This window comes from Dermochelys coriacea, chromosome 5 (genome assembly GCF_009764565.3).
Source record: "Dermochelys coriacea isolate rDerCor1 chromosome 5, rDerCor1.pri.v4, whole genome shotgun sequence".
NCBI classification, from domain to species: Eukaryota; Metazoa; Chordata; order Testudines; family Dermochelyidae; genus Dermochelys; species Dermochelys coriacea.
The window spans coordinates 48,857,564-48,872,529 of NC_050072.1; the positions used below are offsets into that span (position 1 = coordinate 48,857,564).

General features: G+C 43.9%; 1 protein-coding gene across 1 annotated transcript in view; it reads left to right on the plus strand.

The window, feature by feature from the left end:
* The window catches only part of ANKRD31 (ankyrin repeat domain 31), a 109,978-nt gene that overhangs the window by 27,236 nt on the left and 67,776 nt on the right, over positions 1–14,966 (plus strand). Inside the window, exons 10-12 of the mRNA XM_038403607.2 lie at positions 842–1,027; positions 4,245–4,387; positions 12,658–12,802. Coding sequence (XP_038259535.1) covers positions 842–1,027; positions 4,245–4,387; positions 12,658–12,802 — 474 coding nt within the window. The remainder of the gene's footprint in view (positions 1–841; positions 1,028–4,244; positions 4,388–12,657; positions 12,803–14,966) is intronic.

Below are 14,966 nucleotides of genomic sequence, written 5' to 3' on the forward strand. Positions count from 1 at the left end.
AGAGGGGTAGTTCTTTACTCCCACATGAGCAAAATGTTAAGCTATTGGATCTGCACAATGAATGGATTATGCTCGGGCCCTTGCCATGCCTCCTGCCTGGCCATAATCCATCCCCATCCTTTTGCCTTCCAGCATAAACAGTAGCTCTGGAACATTTCTCCACAGCATGAAGGGAGCATGCAAAATTCCCCACTGTTGGTAAAGTGTAGTCTTGTGCCCCAGTACAATAGAAATGGTTCCACTACATTTGAATCCTACATTATGGGTGCATAATGGAAAGCAGAATTTGTTCCAAAGTATAATAATAATGTTTATTTCTCTGTTTTGTAAACTTAGAAACATACATAAAACACAAAACATAAAATAATTGCTAATAGATGCCATAGGTTTGGTAAGGACGAGAGGAGTGACTAAGCAACTAGCTATATATTGACCGCTTTAAGGAAATGTACCACAGGATAGCAGATTTGATCAAACTTGTTGAAAATGTTTAGTACACTTTGCCTAAAATGTAGACAGCCAAGAGTTTAAAAAACCCACTGTTTAAAAGCCATATTCTTTCATTCTGTGCATTGAACCCATTCTGTGCATTTGATATCAGGAGATTGGTGCAGAGTTTATGGGGTTAAATACAATCTTTAGTAAGTGAGATTGAAGTTTACATATTTTACTGAAGGAGCAACTTTCTGAAATTTCTGTTTTTGACAGGTTAGTAGTTGGGCAAAAATTCCTGTTGACAAGATTTTTCTTCAGAAAACTTGTAAGCTAACTGTAGTGCTGAGGCCAAAACAGTAATCAAACATATTTTTTCAGTTTACCAGATCTTTATTTTGTTTTTCAGCAAAACAAACCTCTGTTAAAAAATTTTCAAATACTGCACCTGTTGCCTCCATTCCTCTTTCAAAAATCTGTAGGAAAAATCTTTTTGGTGAGACCCTACTGCATAAAGCTGTTGCTGAAGATAATACAGACCTTGTATGCAAAATTATAAAAGTTGGTGCAAATGTAAATACTCAGGATTATGCTGGTAAGTTTCAATTCCAATTAAAAGATAATTTTATGAATTACAAAACAAATATGTAAGCATAAGTAATAAATGCTCATGCTACCGGATCACAAACAGAAAGATGTTTTAGAGGTGATCCACCACTTTTTTGAATTCTTATTATTTTAAGTTCTTATAAGTCTCCCGAGACAGGTAATAAATGTGAAGAGCCATATATGTAATATAGACATTACCTCCAAAACTCCATGTTAATGCACTGATTTTACACCCTTCTGGCATGCATAATCTGTAAAACAGCTCAGAATTTGGCTTGATGGAATCAGTCTTGTTTCTTTTGAAGTTAATGAGAGTTTTGCCTGTGGGGAGATGGTTGAAGGAAAAAGCTACTGTGGTCAATGGAACCTTAGTGTGTTTTGATGCAGGAAGTGGTGGAAGGAGGATTAGAAAGCACTCTGGGGTGGATCTTCTATCTTCTCCCCCATTCACTCTGCCGATTCAATAAGAACACTGCCATACAGGGAACTCGTGCAAAGCATGTGGTCAGTGCAACTCAGGGCTTACATACTGCCTTCATCTTTCCCAAATCCTCTTTCCTCCATTGAGTGGAATTGCTACCTGGGTGGCAGAACCAATGTGAGAGGGAGTGGAGGCTAGTGCCCCTGCAATGGAATACTCCTGGGGGAATTCTGTGCCACCTCTCATGTGCAGAATTCATGTCCCCCTACAGATTTCTTTGCTTCCCTGCAGAAAAATGACTTTCTGAGGGGGAAGCAAAGGTAAGCCACAAGAGTGGACATGTGACCCTCCCCAGCAGTATGTTTTGGGTGCCCAGGGCAGCTGGCAGAGAGATAAATCACTGTGAGGCAGGGGGCAGGACTGGGTGGTGGATCCTACCTGTGCCAGGCTCAGCCGCTAGTCTGGCTGGGCTGGGGAGGATGGGACTTCCTTTTCCCCTGCACAGCATCCAGAGCCGGGTCAGCCCCAGCCCTAGATTTCTCCCCAGGTTCTAGGAAGCTCTACAAACTCTCCCCCCCCCCCCCCCACACACCCATCACTCCTCACCTGCAGAGGGAGGGATCACTGTACAGGGAACTGCTCCCTCATCTGCCCAATGCCCATGCATCCAGACTCCCTCATACCCAGACCCTCCCACCAAGCCTCACCTCCCCACATACACCCAGAACCCCTCCTGCCAAGCCCCACTCCCCCTGCACTTGGACCATCCTGATGAGTCACCCGGATCCCCACCGAGCCCCAGCCAGGAGCACCTGGATCCCCAACCTCATTGAGTCCCATTCCCATAGCATTTGGACCCCCATACTGACCCCCCATACCCAGATCCCATCTGCTGAGCTCTGTCCCCTCCACACCCAGACCCCCCTGCCCAGCTCTGTCCCCCCCCACCCAAGTCCCCGCTGATGAGCTCCAACCACCTTCATCTGGACCGCACTGCAGAGTCCCCTTACTGTTGCACCCAGAACCCCCCCAACTAACCCCAGTGCATCCAGATCGCACATACACACACGGATCCCCCACTGAGCTGTCCAGCCCAAGATTGCCCCACACAGAACCCTCTTAACCCACATCTAGATCCCCGCACACTAAGTCCTTCTGCACTTGGATCCTGATGGGCTGAGTCTGCATGCCCACACCTGGTGCACCTGGCACAGAGGAGCAGGGCCCTGGGGTGTTTCTGGGGCAAGCCCAGTTCTTGCACTGGGGAAAGTTTGGGTGCAGTCTCACTGTTGAGTCTGTGTCCCGGGGGGAGCTGCAGAGTGATCTCCCAGCTCAGTGCTGCCAGTGGCCTGTGTCCCCCAATGCCATGCTGGAGCCGCCTCATTTATTTGACAAATAAAATTTGTAGGATTTTAAAATATTGTGTGCAGAATTTTTAATTTTTTGGCATAGAAATTTAATTTTTTTGGTGCAGAATGCCCCAGGAGTAAATGGAAATATTGTAGAGGCTGATACATGTTTCTACCCCAACATGTCATTCCTTGTAAGCTGTGTGCATGCATAGGAGGGTGGAGGTGAAGTGGGACTGGTGGGGCTGGAGCAGCTGCTCTGGCTCATGGGATTGGGCCGGAAAGCAAATAGAAACAGTTACTTCCTGCTACGTCTCAGTAGCTTCCCATGTTCCCATTGCAGAGAACCCAACCTGCCCCCTCAGCCCCAGATTTCCCTCCCTCCCCATGCAGAGCATCTCTGCTCCACCTGCTACTCAACCTCTGATTGCTACAGTTCTGCTGTCCACAAAGGTGAAAGTTGGATTTGCTCTATGTGACCAGAAAGGGAAATGGAAAATGAGTAAACATTTTTCCTCATGTTATTTTTCCTTTTTGCAGCCATTCTTAGATGTTCTTAAAGCAGGAGGTGAGACTAGGTGATCACAATGGTCCCTTCTGGCCTTAAAGTCTAAGAGTTTATACATTTAATGATGCTTGGAGATACTGAAATGGACATCAACATGATCCCCACCATTATTAATTGCTATTGTCTGTTCCTGAGACAGGAACATACGTTGTATTATTCATAGTTCAGGTTCTTTATTTTCTCACTTCTCTCTTAATTATCATCTTCAGTGTGACTGACTAAATAAGAAGACCACACACAAAGGTTGTCGGGTATATCTATCTAGCAGCTGGAAGGTATAATTACCTGTTTGTGTAGACTTACACATGTTAGCTGTGCTTGAGCTAGCATGCTAAAAATAGCAGTGGCTTGTCTAGGACCTCAGATGAGGTTGTACTCGGTAGCTAGCCCAAGCTGCCCCGCATGCTGCTGTAGCTCCACTGCTATTTTTAGCATGCTTAGTCAAGAAGAGCTAGCACATGTGTGTCTACTCACGCTGGGAATTACACATCCCAACTGCTGGTAGACATACCCAAAGTGTAAAAGTTTCATTCACAGAGAAATTGCTGGTATGCAAAGGTTAAGGTTTCTTTCCTTTTTGAGCCAATACATAATCTAATATCTACATTTGTTATAATGGGATGCATTTCTTAGGCAAGTGCATATTTTGACTGTTAGGACCTCTCACCTACATCACATTTGAACCATATAAAAATTTGTCACATGGTCAACTTATTCTTAAAATATTGAAATTTGTAATAAATTTAGACTATCTTAAAAATTAAAACTTTATTAAATAGTCTAAAAAATGGATAAAAAATTGGTGTCAAAAATATTATTCAAACATGAAATATAAGATTTAGTTGACAATTTTCGTTTGTCGTAGGTTGGACTCCACTACATGAAGCCAGTGTGGAAGGTTTTTATAAGACAGCAAATGAGCTTTTGAAAGCAGGAGCTGATGTTAACTGTAAAGGAAGCGAACAAGTAACACCAATACAGGATGCAGTTAAAGAGGGCCATTATGAGGTATGATTTCTATATTTGGGCACAAACTACATTTTACATATAAAAATTCCTGTGATTGGGTCAGGGAGGTTACGTCGCATTTCAGTTTCATTACATGTCCTGCTAATTATTTAGAATTTAGGTTTACATGTTAAGATTTCAGGGTATTTGGAATTCTTGCTGCCCAACTTCTGATAAAATCATGAGCAACACTTTACAGATGTGTTCTTTAGTGTGTGATAGCAGAAATTAGCTGCATTTTTCTAACTGTTTACAAAAATAGCACAGAAGAGATAATCTAAATTGATAACGCTACAGGTCTCATGCTTCAGGTTGTCTGAGGACATCAAAATATACATTATTGCACAATTGAATATTGTTTTTGTACTTCCTTTTGAAGTATGAGACTGCTGTTGGAGACAAAATATTGGACTGAAAGTAGATCAGGGTTTTGATCTGGACTGACACCAATATTTTTTTCTATTTTTTCCCCCATGTGCATAACAAATGGCTTCTAGAGCTCAAGTTTAAAACTTATGGGTGCAGTTTCTCCTGCTATATTATTTTCTCCACTTACTCTGCCCTTTCCCTCATTCTTGCTACCTCTTTGGACACTCATAATCTCTATTTCCTTCCTTTCCATTGACTAAGGACCATTTCTATATTATTGACTGTACACGTGCCTATGCATGCGGTTGTGTCATAACCCACGCCTGAACCCCAAAGCATGTGTCTGAAGGAATGCAGAGAGTGAGTAAGCTAGCATGCCTGAGGGGTGTGGATAAGGTTCATGTACCAGGATTCAAGTTTCAATAGTCCTCCACTCCCATTCTGACAATGTACTGGACCCTTTTCTTCCTGACCCTTGCCCACTCTATAAGTGTTCCTGTCCCATCGTTTTCAGTGGAAGTAGCTTGCTGCAGTGACCAGCTTTCCATTGAACTCATACAGATCAATACAGGTGAAAATGCAACCTGCTCTGAGAGCAGCCACTTGGCCTACTGAGCACACTTGGGTGCTTATCAATGTGTGGTCAGAGTGCACTGTCTTCCGTGACTTCAGCCAGAGCGGCAGGAACATACACTTGTACCAGGAAATTTCATGGAGGCTGGAGAAGGCAGGCATTGAGCGGTCTCCAGCCCAGGGGTGGGAATACATGAACCAGATGAGGCTCCCATACAGGAGGGCAAAAGACTCAAACAGTCTCTCTGGGATGTGGCTTCTTCTGCATGCCCCTTCTATGAGGAGCTTGACCAGGTGTTGTCAAGGGCTCCTGGTACAGAGCCTGAACTGGTTCTTGATCTCTTCCTCAACCACACCAGCCTCATTGTCCAATAGGATGCTGATGAGGGCTAGAGTGAGGAGGCAGCACAGACTATGGAGGGTGCCTCAGAAGACCTGGAGGATGAAGAGCATGTTATTCTGCACCTCTCTCCAGTGGGAGCCTGTTGAGGAAGCCTCCTACCCTGATGAATCCAAGGAGGATCCCGAGTCACGGCAGGAACCAAAACCTAAGGCTGGTAAGTTACAATGGACCTTCCCTGCCAATATCCCCTCTTCATCTTGTGCTAAATTACTGATTTTATGATCCAGGGCATTTGAAATACTGTGCACTGACTATTCCCTTCTGGATAATATGCCATGCATTGCTATGTGTCTGTGAGTCTGAACTGCTGTGCTGAAAGCCTTGGAATTGTCATGTCCCCTCTCCCTACCAAACTCCTCCAACTCTCCCCTGCTCCCTCCAGCCCCTGCTCCCCGCTCCCCCCCGCATGGTCCCCAAGCAAGACATAGTTATAAATCAATGATTTTATTGAATTCTGATGAACCTGTATTATGCATTTGGATAAAGCTATTTCTTAAAAACAGATTATTCAGGAAAAATCATTGCCTCTGTGTTTGTGCATTTCTTGGCCAGGGGTCAGACAGCAAAGGTTCTGGGAATGCACAGACCCTGGGAAGGAAGGGGTCAAGTTAGAAAAATCCCAGTTGGGGATGGGACAGTTGCAGAAAGCTTATAGTAGATTGTCTAAAGTTAGTAACAGCTGTCTTTTGTCTTTTAAAGATTACACAATTTCAGTGCTTCTCCCACCTTCTGATCTTGCCATCACCTTACAAATAGTAGCTATGTGGAATGGGGTGGGCAGGTGGAGGGGATGTTAGGTCTGGGAATGGGGAGGGAACAGAACACAGTTGTCGAACACTTTGGTTCTCTGAGGAAATGTTAGTCACAGCAGTCCTTTCTCCCTTGGAAGATTACAAAATTGTTACTGTCCCTGTCCCTGGTGTATTGTCTCTCCCGCACTGAGCTATGCTGCACAAGTATATTTCAGCAAGTTTCCAGTATAGCAGAAACTCTAGCTGGGTCTTGAGGTTTTACAGCAGTGCAGCTGTGCTTGGTCCACCTTTATAGCTGACCAACCCCCTTTATTTAGCAATATGTAGTGGAGTGACTATTAGCAGAAACAAACTCTCTTGCATAGATTGCAGATCTCCTCCACAGGATAGAAAGCCACTTCTCTTTTCCATTCTGGTATCTTGGAAACAGCTATGTTCTCCAAATGTTAGCCAGCCTTTAAAAAAGGAATTGCAAACTGGTAACTTAGCACCCTGGAAGGAACTGCCACTCTCTTTTTCCACTGCCCACTACCTTGAGACACTATGAACATTTAAATTTTTAAAAGTATTAGTACAGTTTATTTACTATTAGTAACCTGTGCTCCTTCCTCATGGGCTGCAAAAGTTGCCTAAGAACCAAGGATAGTTTAAAAGTCACATTCATGGAATGCTGAAAAGTATCAAAATTGTGGCCTTCTACCGTAAAGTTATGTTATGTGGGGGGATTTCTGAGCTTTTTCCCAAGGACAAAAATTGTAATTCTACCCTTCTCTTTCAATTGTCAGGACCTTCAGTTCCTGAGAGTGAAACCATACCACAAAAAGGGCTGGAGCAATGCCCCAGAGACAGATGGAGAAGGACCCAGGAAAAGCTGCATATAGGCATGGGTAGGGGAAACCAGGAACCATTTAAATTCCTCTGGGCATGGAAGGATTGGGCACTTCATCAGGAAGAGACACTGATGTACTGGTTCATGGAGCAGGAGGCACAGCACAGAGAATGGGAGCATTTCCTCATTGAACTTGTGACTGAATGAGTTCGAGGTCAACCTGCTGCCGAGTCTACTGAACCAGTCCATGAACCACTACCTCCATTTATTTCTCCACCTGCTGCACAGGATGCTATTGAGCCAGAGGATCCTGTTTCAAGGACCCCCCTAAGAGACTGGGAGGAGACCAGAGCCTGAAGGACTCCTGGGGCATTGCCCACCATTAGCATGCAAAAGCCCTCACAGGAGGACCCTACTGAGTGACCAGGAGGGGAATGATGAATCTGCAGGAGTTCCAGAACCCCACCAAGTGCCATCCCCCAAGTCCCTTGCAGGAGACATTCACGTTTTTTCCCAAAAGTCACTTTGCCGTCATTCCTTCTTGTCAGGAGGTGGACAAGGAGACAGCTACAGAGACATTAATATATGGCTAGTGTTCCCACTTGCATTCCCTTTATTTTTTAAAGATTTGTTTTTGACCCTTCCTTTTAAAAATTATTTCAATTACCCATTCTATCTAATACTTTTAATAAATGTTATCATTTCCTAGACTGGTGTGTGTCCCCTCCTTCCTAAGTTTGGTGAGCTGAAGATGTTTTCAGATTCAGAATTGGGCCCCACAATTCACAGCACATGAAATTGAATGGTTTATAATTATCTGATGCCATGATACTGCAAACACTTTTCTGTCTGTCCTCCACCAACCCTCTCTCCTGAGGTTCAGAAATATACTAAGTCCCAAGGATACATGGGAGGGATGGGAAAGTGCAGTTAGTATTATGTTCTTACAGAAAGTGCTACTAGTTTTCAATGTAACAGAAGTCAGAAACACAGAAATGGGTAGATGAACATCTATATGGATTACTTCACATGCAGAAAATTGAAACAGTACCAGTAGCAACACAGGTAATGACACCATTTGCCACTATCCTGTGCATAAATACCCTCCACTCCCCACTGAAAGCTTAACCAGCTTCAGTGGTAATAGGGATTAGAGCTCTGTAACAGCCCCTAAATGCAGTTAGCACTGCTGACAATGAACAGTCAAAAAACAAAATGACTGCATACCATGCAGAATGGCTGAATACTCAGCCCTGCCCCAGGAAATCTTCATAAGGTTGGTAAGAGAGATTGAGTGCTCCAAATAACAGGTTTATAAACAAGTGTGAATAGTGAAGACAAAATCATTGCACAATGACCACATTACAACTTGGCTGCCACCCTCCACAGCACAGACTCAACCCTAAGGTGTTAAAAGGGCATCTCCACCGGGTTATAATTGTATTTAATGTGTGCAGTGTCACAGGAATGAACAGTTCCTGATCTTTCGCTACAGGAAAACAAAACCTTCACAAAGCTATGTCACCTCACAAATAGGCACCAATGTTCCCTTATATGCATTCCCAGCAGCTGTATAAGGTGGAAAGGTATCCCTCAGCACAGGCAGATGTCACCCTCTGCCTCCCTGCTGTGCCAAGATGTGTGCATGTATGATATTCATAATTTCCCTTGCCCGTTGGGAACCAGAACCAATGTGCACATGGGTGGGATCTGGTTTTCTGTACAAAGTTTGCAAATCAGACTTGTGAGCTCATTTGGAATGGAAACACTCCTCTTTCACCCTCACAAATGTTATGGAGTGTGCAGCAGGGGATGAGTATATGAATGGCCATTGTGACACAGATAGGTGTGTAGGCAGCGCCAATGAGCTTCCAGCCTGGCAAACACATACCATAACCGTTCTGAAGCTTCTGAGCTTGTAACTGAATTCCCCTTTTCCAGTGTCGTTGGTGTTGGGGAATGGCTTCATGAGACAAGTTAGGAGTGGATATGCAAGATCCCCCAAAATAACAGTTGGCACTGACACACTGTAAAAAATCATCTAGTTTCTGGTAAATAAAGTCCTAGTCCCTTCAAGTACAATCCTGATCACCTCAGCACTCTGGTGTCATGAACCGTTCTAGTATTTCCCACGTTTGTAGTCATGAATCTGCTTCTGGACCACTAAGCCTTGCAAAACATGTGGTTCACATAAGCATTTGCCCCTTTTGGTGGGCAAAGTATTGGGATGTGGGTGCCATTGATGGCCCCTGCATAGTTTAGAAGCCCCATCCTCTGAAATCCAGCTCTTATTTCTGGAACTTTTCTTATGGCACCCACTTTGAGCAGATCGCAGTGTTAACTGCCTCATAAACCTGCACAATTGTGACCCCAACAATGGACTTTCCAACCCCAAAGTAACTTGCAGCAGACCTGGTGGTGCCAGCTTCCATAGAGCAATAGCAACCTGCTTCTGAACTGGTATGGCTTCCCTGAATTGAGTGTTCTGGTGCCGGAACACTCCGTGTTACTCCTGCAAGTTCCTCACATAGCTCTATGAAGGTCTGTTTCCTCATTTGGAAGTTCTGAAGCCACTGCTGGTCATTCCAGGTTTCCAAAATGATGTGATCCCAGCACAACATACCGGTTCTCCAGCACCAGAAATGATGGTCCACCCAAGGGCATACTTTGGCAACACTGGCGTTCAACATATCAGTACCATGTGAGCTGAATGAATTGTCATTGACCCTCATAGTCAGCTGACTTCAGTGTATCAGAAAGTTCTGCCCAAATTCCATCCAACATCTCACCAGTCAGCTACTCCACTGCATAACCGTTTGTCCCACAGTAAGAAACAGGAACAGAATCAGATCGTTATCTCATTGCTAAATGTTTTCCACCTACTTTTTCAGGGAATAACAATGAGGGGCGATGTGATTAGGAACTGCCATCAGCAAATGTGTGAAGGCAGGGGACAGTACCCACAACACACAGCAAAGCAGTTCCTAGCATGTCTCCCTGTGATGCACAGAATTCTGTATACAGCCCATGAAATGGTAGCACTAATCTTACGTAACAACAGCGACAGTATGGACATGTGTATGAGTGTGTACATGTCATTATATCTGTGTCCAGCACAGCATATGCAGACACTTGGGGCAGGTATGGGGACCATGCATGAGCATGTACATGCTCCAATGTTCAAGCATGCAAGCCACTGTAGACATAGCATCATTTTCCTTTCTCACTCATTCCATACTTGATTGTCTCTTCACCACCACTCACTTTGTCCCTTTCATTTTCTCTCACTTTTCTTCCAAGTCTAGGTACCTTCTCCCTCACTTTCAGTGTGTGTGTGTGTGTGTGTGTGTGTGTGTGTGTGTGTGTGTGTGTGTGTGTGTGTGTGAGAGAGAGCGCTTAGGGAGAGAGGAAAGGAAAGACAAAAAGAAGAGAGGAGGAAGTGAAGGGAGACAGAAATGAAGATATTTATCAGCCAGGACTAGAGAGAGGAAAGAGGTGCACAGTGGAACTTTCCCCCTACTAGTGCCTGCTAGCAAGATGTCCAGCTGTGCAAGCGTTTAACCTAGAGGGAAACAATGCATGACACCCATGGAAATACTACTCTGTAATCACTGGTCTGAATTATTTTCTGCTCACTTTGCACTAAAACATTATGTTAACAGAGTAAGTCATTTGAGCTACTTTATGTCAACCTAACTCTGTAGTGTAGACCAAGCCTAAGACATACTTCTTCCATCACCTGCCAGAATGTCTGTCTTCAGCATTGCCTAGAGAGTGATTCATTGCTCCTGCCTAACCCTTATTCATCTCAGGATTTGTAGCTTTTTCGGTGGGCAGTAGCAAATTATGTCCCTAAAATCTTCTCCAGCTCTCCAAATCCAGAAGAAAATTGACCTGCTTTCTCAAGGTCAGTCACTGATCCCATAATTAGGGTGTTCATCTGGGACTTGTGAAACACAGGTTCAATTTTCTGCCCTTCCACAAGCTTCCTGTGTGATCTTGGGTAAGTCATATAGTCTCTCTTTGCCTCAGTTTCCTATCTGTAAAATGGGGATATTTTCCTTCCCCACAGGAGTGTGGTGAGGGAGAATATATTAAAGATTGTGAGGTCCTTGGATAATACAGTAATGAGGGTGGTATAAAGAAAAGGAGTACTTGTGGCACCTTAGAGACTAACAAATTTATTAGAGCATAAGCTTTCGTGAGCTACAAGTACATTACATGGATAGAAGTTCCAACTAACACTGGGTAAGTAAGGCTATGTCTGCACTACGCACCTTTTAGTGACACAGCTGTGCCGCTACAGCCGTGCCGCTAAAAGACCACACAATGTAGCCCTGTTTGTTGGCAGGAGAGAGCTCTCCTGCCGACAAAAAACTTCCACCCCCAATGAGCAGGGTTAGTGTTGTCGGCAGGAGAGCACTCCTGTCAACAAAGTGCTGTTCACACCAGCGCTTGTCGTCAACAAAACTTTTGTCTTTTGGGGGGGGGGTGTTTTTTTAACACCTCTGAACAACAAAAGTTTTGTCTTTCACTTGCCAGTGTAGACAAAGCCTAAGAGTTCTCAACGTTTCTGGATGAGTAAGGGTCTGCAGGTTGGCAGCACCTTTGGCAGCATTCCCCTAATGTGTGGCTTTAGAGAGGATTTCACTGCAGATTGAGTGCTCCTTTATCTTAATTCTCCTTCACCATTAGGTGAACAGGGAAGGCAGAGAAAGAACTGGGGTCAGTGACAGAATCACTTGCAAACTGTGAATTTAGGAAGTGCTCTCCTAGTGACTAGAAGAAGAGGGTATGACCTAGTCCGAGAATTAAACTGCCTCTTGGATATGCAGAGAGAAACAAAACCCCAGTAGTGCTGAAGTGAGGGAGGGAGGAGTAAGTCCCAGAAAAGAAATCATTAAGTTACAAATTTTCTAATACTTAAAAATAATTGTTCTACACATACTTATTGGATAATGAGTAAAATTGGACAGAATTCTTATGACTTTATTCACAACATTAACCTTTTAAAAATAATTTAAGAAATCACCATGTTAACAAGAAACTCTATTATTGGACCTTGATTTTAGAAAGTCAGCTGATTATTCACTGAAGCAAGCTTTCAAAAATGAAAAAAATAAATGGAAGAGTTTGGAACAAATTTGTATTTAGAGGAATGTTTGAGGCACAATAACTGGTATTGGTAAATTCCATTACTGGGAATTTTAAAACTCGAGTAGTATTTTAACACTAGCGACAGGTATTTCTGTGTACATCACAGAGAAGCATATATGAGGAGAGAGGAGTGGAAAATAAAATACTAGAAGAAAAAGAAAAAGTATCTGAAAAGTTTTACCTCTAGGTGGCAGAGTTACTGCTTTGGTATGGAGCTGATCCGTTATTCAAAAATGAGAAGGGGAGGTGCGCCTTCGATGAAGTTACTGACCAGCCTATGAAGAAGCTGCTTGAAAGTTATATAACTAAGTCTAGAAGAGGTTCAACATCAGGTAGGAATGAGCTATTCTGGCATATTCATGACTATTAGATAGAGAACAGCAGAAATCCCATTGTCACATTCCCTTACTTATAGCCAACACTTCTATGGGCTTCGCTCACTTGATATACTAGCACAATGGTTCTCAACCTTTCCAGACTACTGTACCCCTTTTAGGAGTCTGATTTCTCTTGGGTACCCCCCAGATTCATCTCACTTAAAAACTACTTGCTTACAAAATCAGACATAAAAATACAAAAGTATCACACCACATTATTACCAAAAAATTGCATACTTTCTCATTTTTACCATATAATTATAAAAGAAATCAATTGGAATATAAATATTGTACTTACATTTCAGTGTATAGTATATAGAGCAGTATAAACAAGTCACTGTGTGAAATTTTAGTTTGTACTGACTTCGCTAGTGCATTTTATGTCGCGTGTTGTAAAACTAGGCAAATATCTAGATAAGTTGATGTAACCTCTGGAAGACCTCTGAGTATCCCTGGTCAAGAACCACTGTACTAGCAGACTTGGAGCAGAGTCCTCTAGTTGGTTGTCTTCATTAACATGCATGCATGAGATGAAATAAAATGACACGGTGATAAAATCTGAGCACATCTTAGTTGTGTATCGTTTGTGTATATTTGAACAGTATATAGACTAAAAATTTTATGAAAGCTAATGTTTAAAAAATTATACAATACAAAGGTTGAGAAAAGAGTGTCTGTACATCTGGGTATAGTGTTTAGATTATCCATAAATACAATATTTGTTTTTAAAGTCATAAAATACATATAGTGCATAATCAGCAATAACCCAAATTTAGGTGAATGAATTTAATAATACAGTTTAGATATTTAGCATCCATACATTCGGGTACATTACTCATGAAAAAAGTTATACAGAGAGCTGGTGGCGGAAAGCAAAATATATCAATGAGTGAAGATTGTCCCTCAGTAATTGAGAATTTAGGATAGGTTGTCCATTTAGGGAAAAATACAGTCCATCAGGAAAGTATTTGAGTTACTTTCCCAACTGTGCTTCTCATCGGCACTCCAGCTCATCTCTCCTGGTATTGCTGATGTCCAGTGATGTGTTCTATGTAGATGTCCCTCGACCACCTGACAGCGTCTGACACCATGAGTTGCCGCGTCAGCCGAGCGTAGTGTTAACCAACTCCACATTCTCTCCAGACTCACTCGTTACCGGGGTCCCATTCTCCCAGGGCTCCAACGATCAGCGCGTGAGTTTGGACTTCATAGCTCTTAGGGTGTCGGCCAGAGGGGCGTATTTCTCCATCTTTCGAGATCAGGCATCAGGGAAAGTCAAGGTCCCGTTTTCGAAGGGCACTGTGACATCCACCATGATGATCTTCTTCCGGTCCTCGTTGGTGATGACGATGTCCAATCACAGTTGGCTGTGTCGGTTCCAGGGATGGCGGAGTTCACGGATACCTTCTCCACAGGTGGCGGGATGGCTCTGACCAGGCGATCTTGGATGGCGTTGTGTCGCAGCTGCCAAGTTCTGGAATGGGGCTTGCAGCTACACAAAACGTGGGGTAGTGTCTCGTTGGCCTAGCCACACTTCCAGCATTGCTTGTCCCGATTCCTGTGGCGGACGGTTCCATTCAGTGGGACGCAGTTGAGCCAGGCCCAGTGGATGAACCTCCAATCGGCAAATTGGGTGAAGATGCCCCCGGGGAGAAAGTAGTTGCTGGTGTCCCACTTGCACGTCACCTTAAAGGCCTTGCTCTGGTCCAGCTTCCGTTTCAGGTTTTCCACGTATTGGCAGCAGATGCCATTCTTCAGGGTCCTCTCCAGCTTGGTTCTGGCTCTCAGAGTGATGATGGATGCGCTTTGTGTTCTTCACCTATGACACCATCTCCTGGCATTCCTAGCACCACGTCCAGTGGCAGCCGATACGCTTCTCCAGTTATCACGTAGTGCTGCAGGCACGAGTCCAGAGCAAAGCAAAGTCTTCCCTGTCTCTTCCAGATTCGCCTTCCAGTGAGCCGCTCAGGTAGGTGGTGACATCTTGATTGGAGGAGGTCCTGGCGATTCACCTCTTGACAGCATCCTGCAGAGCACTCTCCGTGATGTTCCTCACCGTGGCGTCCGGGCACATCAGAAGGTGGAAACCGTGAGTGATCATGGCAACGTCGCACAGATT